Source organism: Struthio camelus, chromosome 2 (assembly GCF_040807025.1).
Source record: "Struthio camelus isolate bStrCam1 chromosome 2, bStrCam1.hap1, whole genome shotgun sequence".
NCBI classification, from domain to species: Eukaryota; Metazoa; Chordata; class Aves; order Struthioniformes; family Struthionidae; genus Struthio; species Struthio camelus.
This window is the reverse complement of record NC_090943.1, coordinates 41,527,613-41,555,446: the sequence shown is the minus strand read 5'-3', so window position 1 is coordinate 41,555,446 and position 27,834 is coordinate 41,527,613. Positions and strand designations below refer to the sequence as shown.

The 27,834-nt window shown below is 35.3% G+C and overlaps 1 protein-coding gene across 16 annotated transcripts in view; it reads left to right on the top strand.

Annotated features, from left to right (window-relative positions):
- The window catches only part of TBC1D5 (TBC1 domain family member 5), a 328,685-nt gene that overhangs the window by 162,785 nt on the left and 138,066 nt on the right, over positions 1-27,834 (top strand). For all 16 annotated transcript variants that reach the window (XM_068935353.1, XM_068935344.1, XM_068935349.1 and 13 more), the window contains 5 exons: positions 12,354-12,462; positions 14,297-14,386; positions 14,497-14,568; positions 17,290-17,357; positions 23,915-24,017. In XM_068935353.1, coding sequence (XP_068791454.1) covers positions 12,354-12,462; positions 14,297-14,386; positions 14,497-14,568; positions 17,290-17,357; positions 23,915-24,017 — 442 coding nt within the window. The remainder of the gene's footprint in view (positions 1-12,353; positions 12,463-14,296; positions 14,387-14,496; positions 14,569-17,289; positions 17,358-23,914; positions 24,018-27,834) is intronic.

The following is a 27,834-nucleotide window of genomic DNA, read 5'->3' as shown; positions in this document are numbered from 1 at the left end:
CAAGGCTGATGATGTTCAGATGCATTTTGGTGGCAGTGCAAGGCACTGGAAAGGCACTGGAACATGCAGCGAGGAGTAAGTGGGAGGATGGATTGTGGCATCACTTACTTAAATCAGCCTAAACTGTAGTGTATACTCATCCATCATTCTAGCGCAGCCCGTTACTCATGGACAGAGGATGTGGAGTATGAAAGACTATCTTTGCAGGATTGTAGTAACTGATCAGACTTACGAGACCGAAACAGTGGACCATGCCACCTCTGCTTCAGTCAAATGGCTAACAGGAGATTATTGTAATGCTGGAGAATTCAGTATTTAACACTGTGACTTGTCAACCTCAGGAGTCGGAAGACACATATTAAGTGTTATGAATGTATTTTGTCAATACTTTTGGAATATTACCCCTTGTTGCTAAAAATTTATGTAGTTAGAAATGTTCTTGTAGGGCCCTAAGCTTATTCCAATGTGCCAAACACGTTTTTAATGCTCCACAATTAAGTAGAAGACAGAGTTGGCCTTTGTATCTCTATATTTCTTAGTCCAAAGTGCATATAGTAAGTAGTATGTTAGCTACCACTTCAACTGAATAATAATCGTATTCTGTCAAAGAGGATTACAGCACAATTTACAAAACTGAAGTTAAGGTATATTTTAAAATCAGTCCTATGTCCTTACTGCACTACTAGAGTATTTAATTATTGTTATAATTAGAGGCAAGATGATAAAGTAAGAGAGTACAGCATATAAAAAAAACTCTAGCTTTTAATAGTTGGCAAGCTAACACTGTTATTAAGTAGCATTACAGTATTTAAGGTGTGAAATGAGTATTTTCTGCTCGATGGCAAGTAACTCCTATCATATAATGAGACTGGCTGTAAATTTGCTGGTTGGGTTGAATATTGTGTTGATAGTTACAGTTCTGTGCTGAGTGTTGTGTAAAAGTGAACAGCTAATACCTTATGAAGGACTAAAAATGAATCTTGAACTACTTTGAAAGATAGCAATGGTAAGTTTGTGCAATTTCTTTAAGGACTTACTGGAGATTTTGACTTATTTTAGAATACTTCCAATGACTATTATTTCAGTAAATTAGTAATTTGATAAAAGTGATGATAGTCTTGTTTATCCAATGTGTTTCAGTCTACTGTATTTAAAAAAGGCTTTGGTAGTAGATTCTTGCCCTAAAAGAGGCCATGCCATCTTTGGATCACAGTAGGTGTCCTGCTTGCAGAAGGCTAATATATGCAAAATTATACTGAAAATTTTCACTGAAAGAAGAACTGTTTTATGTTTTATCTGTCTCTTTATAATTTATTTAGGAGAAGAGGCAACTCCAAATGTTTAAAAACACTTGATTGTGAATGCTTTTTGCTATTAAAGTGCTCCTTAGAGCATATTGTCTTACCGCAATAAAAAAAACATGGCAGTGGGGTGAATTTACTTGATTCCTTTTTTTTTTTTTAATTTTAAAGGACAAGTTGTACTGTTTAGTGTAAGACTTCAGGTGTGTATATATTATTTTAAAAGTATGATGTCAGATCATTATCCTTTGATAAATCAATAGTGCTATAGTACCATTTGTTATTCTTTTTTAATATGATAGTGTCATGTTAGAGTTTGTGAATCTTGCTTGTGTTCATCATGGCAGAGATTTAATGCTGCTTGTGTTCAGATAGCATTTCCCTTTAGGTCATAAAGTTTGTAAGTAAAGTAAATGATAAGCACATGTGACTGGCACATAGTTCTAAATATTCTGTAAGTTTGTGAATGCACCCTCTCAGGTCACAGAGAATTTTCTAGCTGGTCTTCAGGCTCTGATGAAAGTATTCCTTGTGTACTTGAGAAAAGCTTTCCTAATAAGATATTTTGAAAATTCTTTCCTAGCCATCAAAGTTTGAAGTTCACTATTAGAAAAATTTGAACAAGGGATTAGAAAAATTACAAGGGATTAGAAAAATTTGAACAAGGGATTAGACTTTCATCTTTAAAACAGAAGAAACCTGTGGAAAATATTTGAGCTGCGCTCTACTGTGGTGTTTTACTGCCGTGGTTGAAGCCTTTTCTGGATGTGCAAATCGGCCAGACTTGGCCAAAAGGAAAAGGAAAAAAAGGTGCAAACCTCCAGTTTCAGTATCTGCAATGCAGTGCCACTGGAACAGTATTTCTGCTGTCTTTCTCTTGCCTTCCCAAGGGCAGCTGACCTTCTCCTCGCCAAAGAGGTGAACCTCTTGCCAGCACATATGACTACAGACTATTACATTAATCTGTTTAGCCTCAGTACCAGCTGCTTGCATGTTTTTAATTATCTTATTAGATGGTATAACAGTGACCTATGAAATAAAATGAAGGTGAGTATTTTTTAACTTTATTTTACAGGCTATTTTTCTAAATATATTTTAATGACCTAATTATGACTTTTAGGGAGAGGCATTGATGCAGACATTCAATTTGGCTGATAGAATCTAACATCTCAAGGACACTTATTTTCTTCGAAGGTGCATTTGTACATTAATATTGCTTCTAATAAATATATAGCCTAAAAAAACCTTACTTTTCATACTTGTGTTGTTAACTGACTTTATGATTTAGAGACTGGTGACCACTATGCTGGATCATTTCTTAGTACATCTCTGCATTTGTATATAACTTAAATGTCTGCCCCAAGTACCACGATGAAGCTCTTTCCAGCAGGACTTAAACTCCATGACAAGTGGTGTTTGCTCGAAGTTCTAGCGTAGGTAGATGTTCCACCTTTGGCTGTTATTGGAGGTAGAAGCAGTTCTGGTATATGGAAGACTTTTGTATTCTGTTCTCTTTCCTTGACTTCTTACATGTTCTGCTTACCAGATGTTTTCTTTCTCATTGCAAAAAGGCAATGTAGTCCTGCTGGCTGAGGCACGTTTCTTGTGTGCTAGCCAACGACTGCAGGGCTGGTACTGAGCATACAGAAGAAAGACGGCAAGGGGTGCAAGCTGTTCCTCTCTGTTTCTACCCCTTTCCAAAAGTGGGTTGTGAAACTGGTTTGATTCCCACGTTTGACCTATGGCTTTTCTAGGCATCTTTTTGTACTGTTTTTCTTACCCAAAGGGAAAACTTTCATGCAGTGTTCCAGATAGAGCAGTGACCTTTATTCTTAAAGGGATGTAGCTCAAGCTAGAAACGTGACGCATGTTTTTATGCAAAACTGGTAGCCATATGTAATGATCTATATCAGAAAAAAAACATTTCAGGCATAGCCCAGGAAATAATACTCAGTTTTGGTTCATACAATGCATTTATATTGTTTGGAAATAGCGTGTGAACTTTATATAAAAGGATCAGCTTTCTGCAGCTGGATGCACAGGTCAAGTGTAACTGCAGATGTCTAATTCAGTAAGTTGTGGAGCTGTTTTTCAGTAATCAAAGGGAAGAACAACTCTTTCATTTCTCAAAATACGTGTGATTTGTTGATCTACTTTGCCATTTACAGTAAGCACTGTGGCTAAATGTACTGTATTTTAGAACAAAACATTTAACTTTCACTAAAATATTACTAAACCCTAGTATTATTTAAAACCACAAAAATGGAATTAGCTTATTCTGAAATCAGGAGACACCGGTGGCAAGAGAAGAAGAAAGAAGGTGTACGTGAGTGAAAAACATCACTTTCTAAGCAAAATACAACCGTATGCCTTTGATCACGTGCAAAAAATATAAATGAGCAGGACAGCATAGCATCTGAGGTCAGAAATGTCAGATATGCAAAATCTCAAACCCTTTCTTTGTTGTTTTTTAATTTTTTAAATGAGGACCCTCCTTTCTGGTAAGTGGAATTAATCCTTTAGTAAACATTACAGAGAAGAAACGCAACAGAATTTCTATTGTGTTTTTCATTTTTGGCCCTCCAGACCTTTCACAGATGCTTCCTTTTAACACAAAATCTGGCAATAGTTCATTACTAAAAAGAGGATGATTTGAAGTATTTATTGAAAGTTCTGAAGCTCAGCAGGTCTAAGTAATGCAGTGAACTTCCACACTGCAAACCCTTCAAAACTCTTATCTTTGCACCAACATGACTAACACTGACGGATATTATATTTTTCTTGGGGTTGAGGTGCACATTTTGAGATCTTTACCATACTGGCATTCACTTGCAGTCCGTAAGATGTATAGTGACATAAAAGCAAGAACATCTGCCACAGAGCCAGGAGTTTGCTGTTTGATCGAGCTTAGCTGCAAGAGAACCTGGAGGTGACCAATTCTTCACTGAGTACTAGCTCAGTGCGGTCAATGTGGTTTTAAATGGAATAATTCTGTACTGAGCCGTGTAACAGAACTGCTGAAGGTTAAATCGGATAACTTGATTTTCCTACAAACACTGCTCAAAGCACATCTGATCAGTGATTTCATTTTTCTTTTTTAAATACAAAAAACAAGACGTAGAACTCCGTGTAAAGCTTAAATACAAGAGGTGCAGGGTTGAGAAATTACAGTTTTTAATTCAAAGAAGTTTGAAGACAAAAGCTTTGTGAAAATAATTTACAATTGAACTCAATCTAAAGAGCAAAGATTGTTCCTAGTAAGATTAGAAGAATATGTGGATTTTAACCAAGGGAATAAAACCAAGTCAATCTAACAGATTAAAATTATATAATGAAATCATTTACTCATTTTTGTATGTTATTGCTTGCAAAATTGATGGATTTACAATTACAATTGATGGAATAATGTCTTTAGGCAGAATTAGCAATGCTAACTAAAATTATGAGTGTGTCACCTTGCATGTCATAAGATCATCGGAGTTTTGAAAATGGATGTGTATTTTTAAATATTGTGAAGACTATGCTGGTTCTAAACCAGCTGTAGGTAGTCAGGTGTGAGTGAACAGAAGCAGTTTAGCATTTTGGGGCATCTTCCTGCAAAATAGTTTCTCCACCCTGCCTGTTGCATCCATTTTTTTAGTTTGGTGATTTGTAGAGCTGTAACTTTAAACTTTTGTTATTTACTACAGGAAGCTCCAGCTTTTCTCTTTCTTAATGTACGTCTGTGTTTATATAAAAGGCTGCATGCATGTGAACACATAAACACAGTTCATGGAGATATGGCTAGCTGTGGGTATAAATTAACAGAAGGGAAAAGCAGCAAACCTAATTCTTATTTCATGGTTGGGTAACTCACCCTCAGCAGTGTCTCTGTCCCTCCATTTAGTGTAGAGGAGGATTAGCCACCTAGCTTAAACTAGGTTCCTAGTATTTAAATGATGGGCCTTAGGTGAGATGGTATGGTCTGCCTTGCTCAGATTAGTAAAGGGAAGTCTATTCAGGAGAACCAGAAAGTAAAAAATGTCAGTCAATTACAATAAGCAATATTGCAAGAAGTACTGAGTAGAGGGCAACAAGTTGATGTAATTTAGACTTTCAGATGGCTTTAAGAAGAATTCTCACCAGACGCTTCTATAGAAGCTGAACAGTTCAAGGTTAGAAGTGTTGTCCAAGTTCAAAATCTGGCTCACGGACTAAGAATGATCAAGATTAAATGGTAAATGTTGTCTACAGTGAAAGGTATCTATCTCAAGGTCCTATGCCAGATCCAGTCCTAATACAAGAGATGCAATATATGCCTGCAAAAAGTTCCTCTGCCGCTACAGCCTTAAATCAGTTCCATGGGCTGTACCACACATCAACTGATAGCTTACATAACTTAGATAGCTAATCACCTGTAATTTTTGTTGAAATATTTATATTAAGAAAGTGATTTTACCTTACTTCACACAAACCATTCTAGCTGTACGTCAGCCAAAACTGAATGAGACCTGAACTGTTCAGAAAATCTGGCCTTTGAATTTTGAGCCTCCCAGCAGTGCAGCCATGCATATTCACAGTTCTGTGGCTGTTAACTCTGCCTCATATCCTGAGGCAGAAGTTTGGGATGCAACAGAAACAAATACATACATTTTCCAACAGTTTGAAAAGTCTTCATATGAATGCTGTCAAGTGGATTTTCAGGATATCGAATAAACAATTGCTGTATTTCAGAAATGGTTTTCTTTTAAAAACTTACTGCCTATTGATACCACCTTTGAATTGCTTTCTTTCCCTATTTTTGGGATAAACTGTTTTTATTACATTGCTGGCTGCGGCTTCACCTTTTTCTAAAATGTTTGCTTTATGGTATAATAAATAATACAAACTATTCATGTTTCTTGGCTATATGCTGTGCGTTTGAAAAGAACTATTGTCTCTACTTAAATATAGATAATACATTCAGTTACTCGAGTGTCCCTATCAGTAAAGGTCTCCTATTGCAAAGCATATGACATCATCATTAGAGAATTTGTTTTCTTTCTGACAGCCTGTTCAGTAGCCTGTTGCTTCATTAGATGCCTCTGGTGAGTTGAGATTGGATCGCAAAGATTTAAAAGAGCACACTGGATATTTTAAAAAAATGATATAAAAATGTGAAATTGGCTTTTCTGGGAGCATGCACACCATTTTATTCTATTCTATTTTATTTATTTATTTCTATTCTATTTATTATGCCAATATTAGCAGCACTGCTCAAGAGTTTTCTTTGGATCTCTATTTTATCCTTGAATATTGGTCTAGAGGGAGAAATAAGCTTGAGATTTAGATTGCAATCTAGAATATGCAAATGTTCACACCTTTCAGTAGTATTGCAGTACTCTCTCATGATCTGAAAATATTCTTTTTTATCTAAATATTGTAAATATTAAACTGATCTTGTTTCCTCGTGGACATGAAAGAGGGATTTCTTGAAATACTTTGGCATGAAATGCTTTGGCATGAAATGCTTTGCAAATACATGAGACAAAGAACTATATACAGTTTCTAATGACCTTTTAGATACCGGTTTCTTCGTTGCCTGTGGTTTCAATTAGAAGTGAAGTAATCGTTAGGTAGTAATATTTACCTGATTGGTCTTAGCCCCTGCAGTCCCAGTACTGAATTTGTTCCCTTTTTCAGTGAGAAATAGATTTCTGTTTGTCTTGATATTCCTAATTGACTCGATTTATGCTTCTGTGTGTTTTAATGTCTTCCACGGAGTATGACATTGTCTAAACATTGTAGTATAAAAATGCTTCTTCTGCTGGCTTTAGACTCTAGAAGGACTTGCATTTGTGTCAGTCAGGTTTATCCTGTAAATCAGTGAGTATAGTATTTAACTGCTGTTGGTTAGCGGAATGCCTGTGCCATACTACTCTTCTTTTGTATTTCTTACTCTTCTGGATATACTGATTATTTATTTTGTAATGAGTGTAGATGGGCCAAGGCTGCATTCTGTGCTTCAGGCATTGGTTTTACCACTGTGCTGTAGATCGAGAGTTAGCAACAGTCCTAGGAGCTGATGGCAGTATTGGCTATCAATTGAAGAATGTCTTTGTTAACCGCTCCCCAAAACTACCACAGCTCAACCCCTGCCTCAGTAAAACTCCAGGAACTACTATTTGAAATCCAGAATTACTTTCCAGGCCCCTTGTTACGTTATTGCCATCATTCATTCTTAGAATGATTTAGGAAAAGATACACATACTCTTTAAGAGCTTATAGTGGCTCCTTCCTCTGTAGTTGTGAAATAGTGTCCATCTAGTGACTTTTAATGAGATACTGGACCTGAGGGATTTAAGCTTTTCAAAAATGATACCTAAGCACGTGAGATTTTTACCTAGATATTGTAGTGTAAAACCCTGCCCATTGTGCTCCCTTCCTTAGAGTGTCTAGGCAGGGAGAGATGTTCCTCTTTCAACCCTTCAGCATTCTCAGTGACCACAACTCAAGGAAATTTCACACTGGTCACTTTGTCTACCCCTGCATCACAACCAAGTGTACAAATATGGAAAGCTATTTAAAAAAATAAAGTTTTCCAGCTTGATTTCTACATCAGTTTGTAGTAATAACATGACCCCATTAAGTGGGATTAGAGATCACTGTGAAAATGGCTGGATGATTTTGATTGCTATTGTAAAGAATGTCTCCACCTTTACCAGGGGATTCCACATATTCTTTTACCAAACACTATATATCCGTCCAGAGCTGATGCTGTATTTGCAGAACACAGTTCTGCAGGTGCTGTTTGGAGAGGACTCTGAAACCCACGTCTTCATAAATATTGCTTTGTTTTGGGAGTCATCCATGGTGTAATGTAGACAAGCATTCATATATAAAAACTGCAGTATCCTTCACTGTAGAGCATGTTTGAGAGCTCGGGGAATGGCTATTTTTGCACTATACAAATTTTACTAAGAGAAAAAATATTTGTGCTGGAGTATTTGAATATGTGTATTGGACAACAATGAATTTCCAAAAGAAATACCACTTAAACAGAGAAACCTCAATCATCAGACAAGATGTGATCACAGAATCACAGTATAGGTGAGGTTGGAAGGGACCTCTGGTCACAGATCCATTTGTTCTCTGTCACCCTCCAAATGACATCCTGCTTATGAGATAAACTAATCTCTTATCATGACCCAGGACTGCTAATTCTCAAGAAGAAAATATCTTTATCCAGTATCTTGTCCAAGGAACAAGGTTTTGCTGAATCAGTCCTTTGTTCATCTAAATTAGACCAGACAAGGTAGTATTAGAAGATAATTCTATGTGGTCATAGAGCCTATCACTGTAAACAAAAACTTTTTTAGATGTGGGAATGTGGCAAGTACCCTTGAGTTTTGTTGAGAATTTTAGGAGAGCTTTTGGAAATAAAGCTTTTGGAGAGCTTTTTTGAAATTTGTTTAAAAAAAAAAAACAGAGAAATGAAGAAAAAGAAGACTATCTGATTTTCGTAGTGGTTTTAACAAGTATCATACCCCCAGAACATCTCCTGTTCGAATAAAAGGAAAGCATGTATATGCTGTGTATATACTTAGGTATATTTATATATAGTCTGCTAAGAGATTGGCCTGATTTCTTATAAACAAGTATATATTGTTAGAGCAGACCCCAGTATAAAATTCTTTCACAGATAGATCCAAACTCTTGTAGTTATGCATATTTCAAAAGACGGAAAGGAACAGATGATAACTATGAAAAAACGTTGGAGACAGAATCTGGTTCCATCACCTACAGCCTTAATCCATTCCACTGATTTGCCTGCTTTTTCATTCGTTCGTATTAAGTACTTTTCCCAGTTCCAAGTAATGCAACTATCCCTAACTCACGCCAATAGATTTTTTTACATTGGACCTTTACTAGTTTCTAAAAGTAACATTTAATTGTTTTTTTTTTCTTATGTAGATCTTATATTATTAAAGCTTTACAATATATACCGTAGTGCATTAGGTTGCATATTTAAACAGATAGGAATATAAAATGAAAAATGTGTAGCTGTGTCTGTGCTAGCCAGAAAACATTAAGATTTGCAATTGCTTTTATTTTAATTGTACAACCTGAAGGTTGTATTAGCACATGATTATGCATTTAATTTTCTAGTTTGATTAAAAACAATTGCATGTGCTTATTCGTAGTTTAAGCAGTTCCAATTGGCTCTTGAAGTCTTTCACTTCAGTGAAGCAAATGGTTTGTGATGGACTTGAGTTCCAGTCCTTACTGCTCATTTCACTTTGACCAATAAGTTTACTCCAAGCCAGGGTTAACAAAGCTCATAGATACTGGTTTACAGAGTAAGGCTATATCATTCTAGAAATTATCCTTTTGGAAATAAAAGCTAAGTATCTTGTTGATATTATATAGTGCTATCATTATTGAAAACAATCTCTGAAATTATGAGATTTAGTTTATTTATTAGCCTTTGTTCAAAATATTTGAGAAATAAATTAGTGAGTGCAGTTTGGAAAGAGTTATAGATTTCTTTTAACTCTGCTAAAACTATAGCAGATTCCACCTTGGATTTATACAGAAGTCTTTTTTCAGTTGCTTATAACTTTATTGTTTTAGTTATCCCAGCAGCCAAGTGGGGATGCGGGGGAGTTATAATCCTGCCAAATTTTTGACTGTTTTAAATGTAATTTTGTTCAAAACGTGTTTGAAATTGCATTACAAATTTTAAAAAGCATAGTATCCACACTAATACAATTTAAGAAGTGCTTAAATTACTTTCTTAGAGTGTAGCAATCACTCCTGGCAGTTGGTGCAAAAAAAAAAACCTTAAGAGGTTTTCCCCTCTGTTCTTTCTACTCACAATTCTACTGATTTAAACCTTTTACTAATTTAGCTGACATACCAGTATTTTCAAAGAAATACTGGGAATGTAATCCACTTTCAAAACAATGTAAAGAGCTTACAAATCTGACCTGTTGTGTGCACAGGGGAATGGTCATTCTTGAAGCAGAGCTTCCTCAGGGAGGCAACTTGGCAATTGGTATAATGGCCAGTGATGCTACAGAATTTACAATGGCAAATGAAGAATATTATACTTGATAGAAACAGGGGGGTTATTTAGATAGGCATAATATACTATAGTTACTGAAGTATAAATGACTATGAAAGAAAGGGCTAGATTTTTCTCAAGGTGTTTCTGCTATATACCACATATTGTACTTAAAGAAGACATATAATCATGGTAAACATTCATAGACATCTCACTGCAGAAACTTAAAGAAGACATACGGTCACGGTAATCGTTCATAGACATCTCATTGCAGAAGGGTAGTATCCATGGGAGGTCTGGAGCCAGTGAAATGACTAGATAATCTTTCCGACTTACAAAATAGGGGCGTGGAGGAAAGGGAGGAACTTGCCCCACGCCACTGGAGTTCCTTGCTCCTATTTTGGTCCCGTGGGAATATTGGCAGTTTGCAAAAGCTGAAAGCAACCCTCGCCCCTCGCACTAGCACTGCTTTAGTTCTGTTTGTTCTTACCAGGGTACATTTGCTTGACAATGTAATTAATAATCAAGACCGAGAGATAACCACTCGTTTTTTTAGAAAATGGTCCTAGCTGGAAGGTGATGCATTCACAAGCAGAGTGCTTCCTAGTCTTATCATGGGTCGTGAGTTCACTCCTGTCCCAGAGGAGTAGGAGCGTAGTTTCCTGGCTTGCCAAGTCCATGCCCTACTGTTCCCAGCAACTGTATCATATAACCCTTTCTGAAACAGAACCAGTTCTATCTAAAAGAAGGTTAAAAAAAGCAAACAAACAAAGCCCCTCACAACTCCTCTTAGAAGACTGAAAGCCTGTATATATTTAGGGCAGTTTTGTAAAAACAGAGTTTATATCATATTTCAGTATAAGCTATTCCGTGACTCTCCCTTAGCTAAGAAAATCTAGTGAGATCTTACCCTGAAGTCATAGTAGTTCCCCTCTTTCTGCTTTCATTTAATCTCCCAAGGAGAAGTAATAGTCTCCCATGTGACAGCAGCAAAAGGAGATTTTCACCTTAAGGACATACACTGGAAATAAATCTGAAACACGTTTCCTTGCACTTAACCCAGCTCTTTATCTGGAAATTGCCATTTAGATTTTAGAGCGGTTTGTAGAAAGTCTGTGGGCGAGTCTTTGGCTACTTTGGTCAGACCATCAAATGGCTTATATTCTTCTTGAGATTCGTTTCAGTAGAAGGTGGAGGAAATATAGATTTAGTTCTTTTATTCAAACTCAGTAGATGGTTTGGGACAATTAATTTCCAATTGTCTCCCAGTAGAGCAGATTTACTTGTATATTAATGAGGCACAGGTGTTAGGCCCCTGGTGCCTGCATGCCTGGGAGGCATATTTAGGTTGTTTATCTAGTCAGCCATAGGTACTGCAAGGTACTCAAGCTTGCCTTTAACAGTTTATACAGTGAGGCTTTTTAATTTTTTGATGTTTTTTTAAATTTGCTAGCACCTGTTAAAATTTTAAAACTGATCATGTAGAAAGAAGTAGGAGTGATTTCAATAGTAAATAGCACTAAATGTTAAAGAAAGTCGTCTTCTATTATGCTTAACTGCCCAGCTTGACATTAAGAAGAAAAGAAGGTTCATTTAAGCAAATAAGTCATGTGAGGAACTAATAGAGTCAACAGTATACTTTTTTGTTGCATATTTTTGGAATAGGTACTTCTTTGTCTACAGCTGAAACATGAATGTGCTTATATTAATATTCATTTTTCTTGTTTATTCACTGAACTGCAGTACCAACATTTTAGAGGAAATGGAATAGCCTCCATAGACATTATGAATTTCAGTAGCTGGCATAATTATAGCGATCTACATATTCATTAAATCCAAAGAAGAAATGTGTCCAAAAAGACAGCCATGCGTTTAGAAATGGTACACAACTAAATATATATGTTTAAAAAAAAGTTCCTTTCCTGTGCTTATCCGCAGTGTGTAGTGGCATATAGCATATAGTCCTTAAATCAGCTAAAGCTTTTTTTTTTTGTTTAAGTGTTCATTCCTTTTGCTTTTGCACACAGTAAAGAATGGGAAGAACTATTTGTAAACAACAATTACTTGGCAACTATACGGCTGAAGGGGATTAATGGGCAGCTGAGAAGCAGCAGGTTCCGTAGTATTTGCTGGAAGGTAAGAAGAGAAAATATTTATTTACAGTTTGTGGTTGCAATATATCAACACATTACCTGATGCGCTGGAAGATTATTGATGCAAAGAATCATGAATTTTCCGAGAGACTTCATCCCAGTGTTTTCCTACTCATTTTTATAATTCATAGGACATTTGCTAATCCTGTTGAGTTGCCTTAAAGCTGAATTGCTGGTTTTAGCAAAAAATTCCTAGGAAATAATATCTTTGTGTCAGGTAGTGTGAATAAAATTGAGTGCAACGCAGCCACATCTTCTGCTGGTGTTGGTACATTGAAGTCATACACTGGAAATAAAAAGGGAAGTTTGTCCTACAATTTATATTTTGTGGAATTTGAGACTCCTTTAAAGCTAGCGTGCTGCTTCTGTTAGCAGCTTTTTCAGAGCAATGAGAAAATGAGGACAAGTCCCTCTTGTAATGACTGGATAGAGAAAGAAACCAGGTCTTCCAGTCTTAAAACACAACAGGCCCTCAGAAGTCTGTGTTGTAGGAAGGAAGGTAGGAAGAAAGCGAAATAATACTGAGATGCTGTATAAGCCCTAAAGAACTTTCTTGGTCTGGCATCAGATGTTGTATTCTTCGTTAACTTGATAGTAGGGGACATGTTATCTTCCCAATTGGAGTCGCTACATGTGAATATTGATAAATTGCCGCACTTGGAAATTCTCAAGCTTGACATTGGCTCAAAGACCTATAAAAAGTGAATCAAATACACTCCATGTATGAAAGAAGCAGATTTGAAACACTGAATGTATGTGGCATTGAACACTTCCAAAGTTAATGACAAAATTGTCCTCAGGAGGCCAGATTAATATATGCTACAAGCATTATTTTGCCAGTCTGTTCCTTCCTGAGTACCTAACACAAGATGCCTAAGATCACATCCAAAAACCTGAACTAACAGAAGAATTGAGTCCCTCACTGCCCAGTAATTAAATCAAGAAGTGATTTTATTCTAGAAGTGAGACTGGTTTTATTTACAGTGTCCAAATAGAGATTAGAGCTCTGTTTTAACTGCCTATTTTTAAAATGTTGTCGATATTTTCATTAAGTTATGAAATAATTAAATATTTTTATTGAATTTGGGAATGCTTTTTGTTTGGCAATGTTTACTATTTCATAACCCTTCATAATATGTAAATAAAAATATATATTTCAAAAGCAAGAAAATACACTGTATTTTTTTTAATCTTGCATGCAAGCAAATAGTCTTCTCTAATGGGTATCTCTTTTTGACCCTACTTAAACAGAAATGTGAAAGAACTGGGATTTATATTTTCTCAAGGACTTTTTGGAAAACTGAATCTCTTAACTGTTTCACAGAACTCTAGAACAGGTTTATTTTCTATAAAACAAGATTTTCCTCATCCACATTTCTTAGATAATCTCTGAGTGGTTAGTTTCTGCTCTGCATTCGTATTTGTTTTTAGGCACATTGCATCAGCTCTTGAGTGTTACGGAAACAATTCCACGTTTTGTATATTTCAATTTAATTTCTTCGTTACATTTTGTTTCTGCTTTGGAAATCTCAGTCAGTTTTACTGGAGTTGTGACAGTTTACAAAGCTTGAGTTTGTGCCTTTGGTAGTTTTTAATGCTTTATGTTGTGCTATAGAACTGTAATGGTTTCTAGCTTTTTATTTATTAACGAGAAAGTCCTAAAGCCAAGACCACTTTGTAGGTCTTTGCTTCCTTCTCCCTAGTTGTAGAATACTTGCTCCTCCGTTCTGAGATGGTTTATGCCCTCCAGTAGGATTTACATGAAAAACTATATTAAATTGATTAAACTTAACTGCTTTATTTTGTTTTGTTAATAGCTATTTCTAGAGGTTCTACCCCAAGACAAAAGTCAATGGATTAAAAACACTTCCGAGTTAAGAACATCTTACAACAAGATCAAAGAAATTGTAAGTTGGTGCAAAATAGGTTCTCTCCTCTCACGGTCAGACATAGGTATAATACCTACAGCCTGAAGGAGGGGTATTTAATATAGAAACCTTGTTCTCTTTCTACCCAGCATATTACAAACCCACGGAAAGCAGGACAGCAAGATCTGATCATCAACAATCCACTGTCTCAGGATGAGGGGGTAAGCTGACCTGTAGTTTTATCAGCATCTGTGTTACTAAAAGTATCATCATCATCATCATATTGACAAAAGTGAGTTCTTGCTGAAGACAAAACAGTAGCTAGACAGTAGTTCTCACTCCCGTATTTCCAAACTGTCTTGTGTTAACAACCAGCTCACAAGCTCTGTTGGGCAACCAGAAATGCTCATTTCTTGCTTAATACTCTGTTTTTTCAGTGCTTTTAGCAGGGAATGCTGTGGTGAACAAGAAATCCGTGCTGGAACATCATTCCAGTTTTACAAAATGTCCTTTCTTGGATTGATCTACTCATTTATTGCTGTACATTTTCATTTTATATGCACAGTGGTTCTAACTGAAGGAATATTTAAACAGTCAGTACAAAATGGAATACTGTTTAACCTGGAAAGTTTTCCTCTAGCAAAAAAGAGAATTGTTGCACATCTGGGTAGTATACAAGTTGATTGAATGTTGAAAGTACCAGGCTACAGGATAATCGTTTGCTCCAGATTTTTAATTCTTTTGCTTCAGACATTTGTTAAAAGACACAAAAGTATCCAGCAGTTACCAGAGAGCAACCAGCTGCAAAAGGACAGATCCAGATTTCCAGGAAATACTCAAAATGTGGCAAAACTATTTTATCTGAGTGTCAGTAAGTGCTGAGCATCCAGCTCTCATTGAAATTAATAGGAGCTCCGCATGGCTCGGTGTTTTGGAAGTTAGGACACTTTGATTAGGATTTAGGTATAGATTTGGGAGCTTAATTTAGGCAACTCTTTTGCGAGAGAGAGAGAGAGAGAGAGAGACTGTTGCTTGTTCATTTTGCTTATACTGGAATAGGACTTAAATATGATACAGCACGTTATCATTTTGCTATCTTTTTACTGCTATAGAAAATTCTGTTTTACCGTATTTTTAAAATAGCTTAATATCATGAAAATAACTTGTCTGACTCAATTTAAGAGATTTATGCTGAAAGAGAGTTTTCACAAATATAGGAAGGAGTAGTATTACTTGTACTTCCATTTTGTTCATAAATTGAAGCTAATAATAAGTTTATGTTTATTGTAGTACTCTGCTTCATATTTAATGTAGAAGGACATGTTTGAATGGCTCTCCTTGTAGAAACACGGAAGTATTGACCACAGGCACATTAGTGACTCTGCAACTAGTATGACTCTGCATGCCATCAAACCATTCCTGCATCCAACTGTACAGAAAGTTGTTGCAAATACAGAAGATTTAAGTTTTTTCTGCTGTAGTTCGTGACTGTACACAATAATACAACTTGATTTCTGCCTATGAAGTCTTCACGAGGTACAAGCTAGAGGTTAAAATGTCAGTGTATGTGGCAGTGAATTAACCTATAAAACAAAGCTAGAGGGCAAATCGAGCATAGGAGTGAAGAGCTAAGTGCCCTTGAGCCTCTGCAATGATTTAATGGTTTACCATTTTGCAGTGTCCTGGGTTTTGCTTCCCTTTTGGCAATGAAGATTCTGACTTCTTGGTCCTTCACTGTGAAGGACCAATTAGGAGGGGGTGTAGGTTTCAAAATGTGATATAGCTGCATTAAAAGAGCTCTAAGTAAGATACAACGTATCTTATTTAAGATAAGAAGATATTAGTTTTAAGTGGGACATTGTCAAGGATTTAAATAACCCACCACAACAATGAATTGTTTACAAGGGAGCAAGAGATTCTGGAAGTATTGTAGCCACTGTCTTTATATGGTATTTCATTCGCTGCTGCCGCTATCCAAAAACTAACCTAAATGAAAAGATGGCTGTAGGTTATGTTTCTTCTGTATTTTGGTAAATATTGCCAAGCTACTATCCCTTTACTGCAAAGAATCGGCTTTACTTCACACTACTCTTTCGTTAATATTACCCTAATGTGATGACATAGACTGGAACATTTAAATAATATTTGCTGACTTTATTCAGGTTAGCTTCTGCGAAACGTTGGTAAGCAAGGCATGGAAGCAGAAGAAAGAGAATGGAAATGGGCATAAGCACAGATATAGAAGAAGCTAAACCTACTTGGAACTCTGTTGTTTTTTTTTTTTTTTGGTGTTGATAATGAACTTGAAATGCTCTAGTTTTCTGCATAAGAACCTTTTTATAATGACTGATCTTGATTTGCACTGTGTATATGTACCATTAGAATGGTGTAATTTTCATAATAAGTGTTTAATCATCATAGATTCCTTATTTGAGTATGCCTCCAATACGACAAGCTTACTTGCTTGCAGACAATTTGTTAGCATGAAAATTGTAGCACCTTCTAAATAGAGCCTATAAGTTTATAGGAGAAATGTAGTACAGTAGGGTGATACAGGCCTTTTTCAGTGAGTGAACTACTGAGTTTTTTTGAGTTGCGATGTTGGTCCATGTAAGTTTGAATTTACTCTACCTCGCTAAATATTTCCATAGATCCCTTATAAATAACCCCCAAACCTGGAGCCATCCATGGCATGAATGGAGTGAGCATGGAACCAGGATCCAGGAACTTGAATGCTTTTATCTCTGATCTAAACTGACTTTCTAGGATACTTAAAGCTAGTTCCAATATTCTTTTTCACTCATAAAGTATTGATATATCTATCTGCCAGGGATGTTGTGGATTAATTAGTTAATATTTGTAGAGTACTTTGCTGATATAGTATATCAACCTTAAGTATCGCCGGAAGTCTCTGTTTCTTACAATTATTTTCCTTATTTCAGAGTCTTTGGAATAAATTTTTCCAGGATAAAGAGCTTCGAGCAATGATTGAACAAGATGTGACAAGAACGTATGTAGATCTTTCTAAAGAAATTTCCATATATAAATTTTGATCCTGCATTTTCATGTGGTACACACTATATTGTGTTTCGTTGACAGGTTAGTGTTAATGTCAGGATTGCTGAACATGAATGTGTAGAAACATGCACTAAATGTGTAAAAAGATAGCTTTCTTGGAGTGAAGAAGTGGAAAATTGTGTTTAACTTTAAACCCTAGAGATTTATTGGTATTATTGGAGAAAAGCGCTTTTAAATTAAAATGTTAGGAAATGTATTACTATATGAAAGTTAAAATAGTTTTCCATATGAATCAAAGAGAAAGTAAGAGAAACCAAAAGGTCTTTAAACTAAATTATAGTCATAGTAAAAGATTGAAGCAGATTACTCTCCGTAATTTTTTACACTTATTCAATCAATAATAAAAAAGCAGCGTGTAATTAGTGAGGGAAATGTCATTCATCTAGAGAGGTTAAGCGCTTCTATTTTTATTTATCACTTTTCTAATGTTGTTTGTCACATATGCCTTTTAAAATTTGTCCTAATATTGCTGTGACTATCCTTTCATGTTCTTGGCCCTTAGGTCATTCCCGTTTAGGAACTTTTCAGAGTTAGAACACTCAGTTCCTGAAAATATTTCTTTTCAGAGTTGAAGCATTGACTCTGATGTGTAAATCTAATTAAATTCAATTATAGTTCTGCTAACATGTGACATTTTACTATATTGCAAATATATTTTTCTTATAATTTGAAAAAAGTGATGATAGTCATAGATTTTAAAAATCCCAAGCTCACACATTTTCATTTACAGAAACAAAGTCATGCAGAAGAAATCATTGCTCTCTGGTTTTGGAATATTTTATATGTCTGTCCCTAGACCCGTTCTTGAATGCATTTTTGCAATGAGATGTGTAATTAAAATCTGAGTATGCTTTCATGTGCATTCTCACAGATGGTAGTTTTTCTTTGTAGAAGGGAACAGTTCAGGATGTTCTAAGATTGAAATATATACATATCTAAACTATAATTGGAGAATGAAAATGGGTATAGAAGTTATGTTGGATTTAAGACTGTTTATTTAAAATATATATATATGAAGTCCAGGCTCTCACTCTGGCAAGTGGCAGAGTGATGAGTGTTCAGTTATGGCAGTAATAGCAACTAAAGAAATTTCAATTTATATATTTATACAAAATGTTATCTACTTCAGACAATAGCAGGATACATCATGTGTCATCAATATCAAAATAAGTCAGACAATGAAAAAGCAAAATTTATCAGAGTAACAGGAATTTATTTCATTTCTCAAACTGTATGCATTTATGTATACAGTTGTTACTTAGTCATAAAACATAGAATGCATTTGTGGTATATATGTGTCTGTTTACAAATTAGCGTTAGTGTAAGAAGCAGTAAGTTGTACATTCCTTGGCTTTGGGATGTAAGTACCTTGTCTTTATTGTTGTCTTTTCCATTTCCATTCTTTAAATAAATTCCTAGAGTTATAATTTAAAGATTTGTCATTTACTTATAATGTATTATAGTGAAGTTTAAAATGTTAAAAATGCTTGGGTATATTCAATTATCATCATCATCATCTTCTGTTTCTTATTTAAAGAATGCTTTTATACCCTGTCCCTGGGTTAAATACTCCATGATCCAACAGCCTAAAGTAAATAACATTCTATAGAGTGGTGCTAACTGCACACAGAGAATCAGACCACATAGAGTCCAATCTAACAAAGCAATAAAAAATTTGCTTTCTAATGTTTTTAATAAAATTCTCTAAAGTGTAGTAATAGTAGACTGGAAAAAGCAGGTAGAGATGTGATTTTTAAATTAGTGGTTTTTAAATGGTTCTAAATTTCAAAATTCCATTATCTAAAGGGTAGTGTGAGAAGGTTGAACCAACACACTTGTTACTGCTGTAATTACCTGAAACCTTTTGTCTGTAAAGCTAGATTTTCATGGCAACTTCATATCTAAAAGAGGATTAGAAGAATATGCATATTACTTCAATTTTGATGCATTATTTGGTGAAATAAGATATTTTAAGTAAAACATTACATAGGATTGTCATAATGTTGTCGCAGCTTCATGAGTTTTTGATACAATATGCCTTTGTACTTAATATTGAAAATATTCAGAAGCAACTTTAAAGATCATTTCCTAAATGCTTATCTCACCTAACTTCAGATTTCTAAAGTAAAGATGCTGATAACTGCACTAATCATCCTTTAGGCTCTTTATACCTGGAGAATTCTAGGCCACAAATCATCTCTTCCTAAAGCAAATGTTTAATATAGGACACATGAATTACACTATAGAGGAGTGTGTTTTTCTCCAATAATCACAAAAGGATTCTAGCTCACATGTATCTAACTGTATTGCAGTCATCTAAAGTTAGAGGAGATTAATCCCACCCATAATGTCTAAATACAATTTTTCTAGCAAAATCTTTGGCCTACTGCATAATAGCAATTTCCAATACTTACAAGCAAAGTAGGGAAGGGTTTTGTTAAGTTAATCCTAACTACTGATTAACACTTCTGATTAATAACCTGTCTCTCTCTTTTCTTTTTTTTTTTCCTGGATGGCATTTGAGAGGTTCAGAATGGATTTTCCTTCGGCTATCTAGAAACACCCATTTTTGAGCTGGAGCAAAATATAATCTGTTTCTCTCTCAAATGAGAAGCATCTCAAAAATCAGGGTGGGAGGGTGGGTATTATAATGAAAGTAAAAGTCTTACCATAATTAGGGATAGCAGTACCTAACAAGTGATGACTGCATTCTATTACTTCACTAAGAAAGGAACTTCTGCATGAACTAGCACCATAGTAACTTGTAGTAGACGTAAGAACACAATGATTAATTACTGTCTTTCAAAAGATGTACCAAAGAACAATGCTGATTATTTTCTAATGTTTAAAAAGGTAGGAAGAATTTTTCAAAAGGTAGGAAGAATTTTTCAAAATTTTTCTGCTGAAATGGAAATCAGCAGATTCACAGATGGAAGAGCACCAAGCTATCAGTCAAATCAAGATAGCAGCCTACTTGTGGCATCACCTTTTAAAGTTACAATTGTAAATGGCCAAATTTGATCGTCCTCTTTTTCTTTCCGGTAACTTAAGACAACAAAACACTTACAGGTTCCTAACTAGGTAGACTAACTTGGGGATAGGGGTGTTCTTTTGTGGTAGTATACGTGTATCGGTCTAGCCAGTTTCTGTTTCAGGAGCAGCGGTGGCAATGTAGGAAAGTGGAAGACGTGAAGATGAGGTTGCTGCTATTTCAAATTCTCTATCTCCCAAATAACAAAAAAAAGACAAAAAAGGAGTGGAGGAGCCATTAGGTATCTATGTCATTCTTCCTAATGGAAGATTAGGAAGACATAGGAAAAAACAGCAATCTGGAGTAAGAGCACAAGAGACAAAATCTAGTTTCCCAGGAAGAGGAGAGACGAAGGGAGAGCCAGAAGGGAGAGCTACCTTTATGCACCAGTTTATTGCCTTAAAAGCAAAAGTGAGCAGCAGTTTCTTTTTAAAGGTAGCTTTCCTCAGTCTTGCTAAAGTATAACCCAGCTGAGTAGCAGGGCTGAGGGATGGCAGGGCGTGTAATCTGTCTATGAAGAAAAGAGAAGGCAGGTCACTCTGCAGCAGTGGTTGAGAGTCTCCTCTGAGGCTGCTACTAAATATATTTTTTAAAGTATCTGTGGGTCCTTGTCTTTAGTTGCCAACCTGATTTCCTTTTGTGTCAAAGTTTGACTGTCAGTGGTGTAGAGGCCCCTAAAAGGCCTAAACTAACGTTTTAAAAAATGATAATTAATTCATGCTTATCTTCTCTGTCAGAAAGCAGGGACTTGAATGCACTTTCGTTTAATTATAGTAGTTGTGGTAAAGCATTCTAGTAAAATTCCCATTTCCTTATGCAGTCTTTTTCCAAGACGTAATTAAATGTAATATCCAAGTATTCTTGAAAACTATTTTTACCTTGCCTGATTTGAAGTTATTGTATTTCTAAAACAGTGCTTTAATCATAAATGACATTTTTCATTAAAAATCCTTCCTGAACTGATAGTTCCCTCATGGTCCCTTGTATTTACATTTAGTATAATTAATACTTCAGCTAGCTTATTCATGAGTTCATTATTATCCTTCCTGTCACAATCTCTGGAATTACGAGATCCTCACAGATATCTCTGTGTATTTTTGAGTTTTCTTTGTTAGTCTTCTTTTCCTAAACTTCATAGGGCAGACCTGAATAACAGTCCTTCAGAAATAATCTCTTCAAACTCCTAAATTATGTCGATTGCCATCTGCTGTAATGTACCTTTCTGGTCTCAGCTGTGTCCTTCCTTTACAGTAATATGATTACTGCAAGTGCATACAACTTTCCAAATGCTGGTCTACCATTACCCCATCAGGTGCCAGGAAAATGTTGCACTCTTCATCCCAATACCTTTCTCAGTACTTTAATTTTATCCATTTAAGCCATAGTGTCTTCCCTGCCTTGGCTCTTGAATAACGTCTTTCATCGAATGACTTGAAAGCATGTTTCTAGCTTACCTGTCGTTACTTCTGTGCAGTGACCACAGGAATTGTTAACGCTAATAGTTTTATCTGAAGCTGTTTATCATATTTTCTTATATTGCTTCTCCATGACAGGCTTTACTAAGCCTTGAGATAACTGAAGTTTAGCATTGCAACTTCCAGACTTTGGAACAGGCAAGACAAAATTTACAGCTTAAGAAAGTTTAGCTGTAATCCATATGACTTAATTTTAATGCCGACAATGCTATAACCTTGATCTTAGCAAGCTAGCCTGAGGCATACAGTTGTTGTTTTTGCAAGTGTTCTTCTGTTTCTCTCTGTCCGACCTTACCTTTTCCTTTCTTTCTGGAAATATACCTTTCCATTTATATTTTCTTTTTCTTTGTTATTGTTCCACACAGTTGCATGTGCTTTTGGATGGTCGCTTTTTTAAATATTTCTTGTCATCAAGTTAAGCCTTTGGTAATCATGAAGACACTTTTGTTTGTGTACTTATACATTAAAGTACATCTGTATCGAGTTAATCTCCCACTGTCTAACAGTCGAGGAGCGGGATGCACAGGTGAGAGTTACATCAGAACAGTTACAGATTCCTAATATTTACATTTTCCTGGATTACATGCAGATAACAGGATTTTCCCAGAAGGTTTTTCCCCTTTTTCTTAACACTAATTCCATTTTATTCTATTTCACTTACTGGATATTTACTCTGCCAGCATCTCAAATGATTTCTTAATTTTCAGGTTTATTTGGGACAGCCACTAATGACAGTGAAATGCCTAATTATCTCAGCAAAGGATGTCAGTAGGATATACTGGAGCTTGCTTAGAGCTCAAGAAAATTAGGACACCTACTTTCATGTCAGTTGTGAGATATTTCAATAATATAGTCATTAAAATGCTAATATTTTTTCAGATATTCATGAAATATTGAACTCTTGTGTGTATTCTTCTTTTGACATAGCCTCCATTTCTTTTCAGTTTGGTTCTTTGCAAACTACTTATCATACTGTAGTTGTTGTGCTCTTCGTAGTAGCTTGTTTTGCCCATCTTTTATCTTGAGAAAAATGAAGAGCAGGACTATTCTTGAATCTGCAGGACAGATTGATGATCCAGTTATAGTTGTGAGGCTAGCACAAATTAAAGAATGCAGGCATGTCATGCGAATTGTGCTTTTACCTATGTGAGATTTGATCTCTAGGGCTTATTTTTCCGGTACCAGAATCAAATTATTCAATAGCTAACTCTTTTCAGCAGTTTTAGTTTTAACTCAGATTTCTTGTTTGTTTGTTTTTAATCACTCTCCTTTTTTCAGTATTCGTAGCAAGTTTCAGATTCATTGGTGCAGGACTGATGATCAGTGGAGCACTACCTGGGCGTTGCTATTATTGGGCTGCTGTGCTACCTGGGATCAGAACAGTCTTTTGGGTGTGTAGGTTCAACAGCAAGCATCTGTGTGCAGGAGGAAGAGGGCAGATCTGGGCTTCAGTCATTGCTTCTCATTCTATCTCCTTCCTTTTTCTTTTTTTTTTTTTTTTTTTGGCAAAACTTGTTTTCATGACAGGGACTTGGAGGAACAAAATAACTTGATCCTTTAGGCAGCTGGGAGTATATAATCAGATGGTGCATTGTCTTTTTTGGATTAGATTCTCCAAATCACTCAGACTTTCAGCAGATTGGCTGTTTGTAGAAGTTGACATTTAAAACAATGTGCCATTTTATGTCATTCTTGCAGATCTCTAGCTTTCATTATGTTAAAGGGCACTATGCATTTAAATAAAACTGGCAATATCATATATATGTAACAGACTGATGTATGTTAAAAGAAGATGGTTCAGAATTTTGTTTGCAAAACAAATATGACATGTCTTTAGAAGTATTCCAACAGCACCCACAATCCACAGAGAGATGGGTAAACAGTCAAGAAGGTACTATCTTAGCCAGAGCTGTTTATAGAGGACCAGCTACTGTGCCTTTGTGAGCTACGTTGTTTACTTTTGCTGTATTTCTTCGTTTTCAGCTTTCCTGAAATGCAGTATTTCCAGCAAGAGAATGTGAGGAAAATTCTTACAGATGTTCTGTTCTGCTATGCCAGAGAAAATGAGCAGTTGCTTTATAAACAGGTAATGAAAATATTGTACAGGTGGCATTCATAGAGTCAACATTTTCTATAGTTTTACGAATGATTGAACAGTAATGTAGTTCTATTGTATCTGAAATTGTATCATAATGCTAAAGTAATCAAAGAGCTGCTTGTCAGCTGTATAGTAAGAAAAGTAAGCTCATTGAATAACATATGCTTTTTCCTCATAAGACATTCCCTCAAATTGTTTCGTATAAGGTTGCTGAGTTGTCTAACTTTGAATTTCTTTAAAAACAACATCTTTTTCTTCAGAGTTTCTTCAGTGATAGTTTAGAAAAGTAAAAGGCTTTCTGTGCTTCAGAGAAGAAAGAAAGAAAGAAAAGAATGTAGCAGGACTAAAAATGCTACTGAACAAGCAAAAAACAGAAATAGTGACTTTTGAAATTCAGACAAACTTTAATATCTTAAGTTTTATGTGATATTTTAAGTTCTAAGTTCTTTCTCAAAGTGCTAAAGCCATGCTGTACATTAACAAATAGATCCTTTATCTAATCCTGTGGGATCCAAAATAATGTAGTCAACTAGTGTCTCCTGACTGAAGGATAAGGCGACAAGCGAAGACCGCAGAAGGAAAACCTGTTCAAACTGTTTTTGTTAAAATGGTAAAGATAGCCTTAAAGCTGCCCTAACTCTGCATCCTTATGGGATGAGGGCTAAACATTTGTTCTAAAGGTTTTGAATCAAGTATAAATTTGATACTAAATGACTGTAGCAAAGCCAATATGCAGAATGGTAGAAAAAAGTATATCTGTATTTATTTCCCCAGGATATTAACTGTTCAGAGAGTAGGGACTGACAAATTGAGGAGTACTGTGTGCCTGGGCAAAGACTAACCTGTACAGCAGCAAACGTTAGGTAGACAGCAAATTTTTTATGACAAGAACACAGAGCTTCAGTAAATGTACATATTTTTATAACACACTTTATGTTTTCAGGCATGGTCTGTGACCGCCATGTCTTCAAGCCAGGAAATTAATTGCACTTGATGAGAAGAGCAACACATACAAATTGAAGGAACAGTTACTTCTGAAGAACCATCTTACAGATAATATCAAAAGTCAAATATATAGTTATCGAACATATCAAATCTCCCTCAGCTGGTTATTTTTCATGTTTGACCGAGTGTGAGCAAGGAATAGTCTTGCATCATAACAAGAGAAAAGATGAGATGTATAAGCTGCACTTTGAAAGGCACAGCTAAAGAAAACACTTCAGTAGTATTCAGCTTCCCCTTTCTAGTGAATATAGGCCAGAGTACTGATGATGGTAAAATGGAAAAACACATTCCAGCTAATTTAGTCTATCATTTATTGAACAAGAAGTATTATTTTTCTCTTTGATATGACTTAAAAGAACTTAATTACCCTCTGCTCATATTTAAAATCCTCTAGATTCCTTACCAAGAAATAATACCTTTCTACATAGGGATGGAATATTTAGCTAGATCAAATTTAAGAAAAAAAAAAAAAAACGAGTTTCATCACAAGCTGTTAAAGCTATTATTTTGTACTAGGTGACACCCCGTTTAACATAGACCATATTGTTAATAGTTATGGGATTTTATTGAATTAATGAGACTGTTATCATGTAGTAGAATGTCTTGCTGAGTTAATTGAAACTGCAGAGATTATATAAATGGTATTAATGAACTTTGACTGCCTGATGCCTCAGCTTTAATAAAGACTGCTTGGTGGGCTAAATGAACATAGGCAGATAAAAGAACAGGTTCAATTTTGCAAGCCTACAGGCTGTTGACAAAGAAAACTTCTTCACCTCTGTTTTTGCCTGGTGTTGCTTCAGTAGTGCAGTATTTTCAGGAGAGGGTTGCCACAGGACTAAAGGGAGAGGTAAAGTACAAAAAATGAAATAAATTTGGATGAAGAAAAACTGTTGATTTAATATCTCTGATGAGTGTTCAGTACATCATCCAAGTCTGGTGGTGCTATGCCAAGTTTACAGAACAGCAAATGGTTGTTTTTTGGACTTGTATCACTTTTTTTTATTGGGAGAGTTTCCTATTTCTTACCTCATTTTTAGAAGGGAGAGGTCTTAATTTTTTAATTAATGATTCTGTTACCTTATTAGTAATAATCATACTGTTTTGTCCCCATGTTCCTCTCTCTATAGATACCATTTCTTTCATGGCCATCAGTACTCTTTTCAGAATTAGTTAGCAGAAAGTAGAGTTTGTGGTGGAGTCAGCATTTTTTTTTCTCTTTTATTAAATACCTATGTTGTGGTCAGGCTTCTTGTCTTACCAATTTTCTTGGGTCCATTTTCACCATTGACTCAAGCCCCACTTCCAAAAAATCTCTGCTACAACAAGGCATAACATTTTTTCTTGAAGATAATAAAGGTTACCATTAATTACTTCATCAGTAAGCTGCTCTCTCTACAATGACATAAATACAAAGCCAGAGTTAAGATGTTTCTCTTGATATTTAGTATCCATCATGGAACTGGCCCTGTTGCCATCTATGAGATTTCCTCTCTCTTCTTTTTTGTATGCTCATACAAGAGTTACATTTACTGTATCAATTATAAGACCTGGCCAATAAATGAAAGCTTATAGTTCATCTGGCAACATCTGTACAGGACCTGGCGTTGCTCTTTTAAAATATTTGGAAAAGTCTTCGTTTTGTGACAATTTCCATCCCTATAAACGTAAATAGAATGTAACTGAAATTTACAATATTTTATTGAAACTTACTACATAGCTTCAGCATATATGCTTACAAGAAGCAATCAATATAGTTGTTTAATAAGCATACATGCATAAAGGTTATCTTTGTAGTAGGTTTTGTGTTTTTTGACCAATACAGAGTAACATTTTACTTGATGGGCAAGAAGATATTTCTATCCCGTGTCAAATGGAGTAGAATGTTGTGAAGCCTGAATCCTCCCTGGGATGCTTGAATTATTAAATAGTAGTTGTAAATATAAAACGTAAAGAGAATAGTATATTCTACTTAAAAATACGTAAAAATTACTATTTGCATTCTTCTGCAAGACAGGTGTCAAAATTGTGGTTCTAGTTACACTGGAAAAAATAGTGATAATTAAGCTAAATCATTAGGCTTTTGTTCATGCATAATTTGATTGTCCTTAGAGAAGTCACTATAATTTTGAAATGCATTGATTCACATTTCATTGTAGAAATACTGTATTTCTGTTTTCCTTCTGAATCCTAAGAGTGCGTTATTAAATCAATACTTTGTTATAGCTAGGAAACGTCAAAAAATTATCTGAGTTCTGTCAGCTTATTTATTAACGCTAAAGAGTTTTAGTAAACTGCAGCATTGAAAAAATGTAAGTATGTATATTACACTGGTGGCTTTTCTTGCCAAGCTAAAACTCTCTTAACATTTGAAGTATTCTTGTAACTGAAAGATCAGAGGTATCTTTTTGAAATCCTGATATATCATCATCTATTTGTTTTGTTTTTGTTGTATGTGGGCAGCCACATTATGATTCTACTTTATTATAAAGTTGATATATTACTATGTTGAAAGAATGTGTGATGTGCTTTTATCTTTTAGAACTAATTCTTATTTTATATCCTCTTTCTTCAGTTTATATGTTTACAGTTTAGGTGGTAGTTTTATTAGCTATTCAAATTTTTGGCATCCCTATTTCTCTTATATACACTGTGTGTGTGTGTGTGTGTGTGTGTGTGTGTGTGTGTGTGTGTGTGTGTGTACACAGTATATCAGAGTGAATAAGAGATTAGACTTGGAGCTGTTAGTTAACTGATGTCTACGAGTATATTTGAAAGTGCAACACATTATCTACAATTT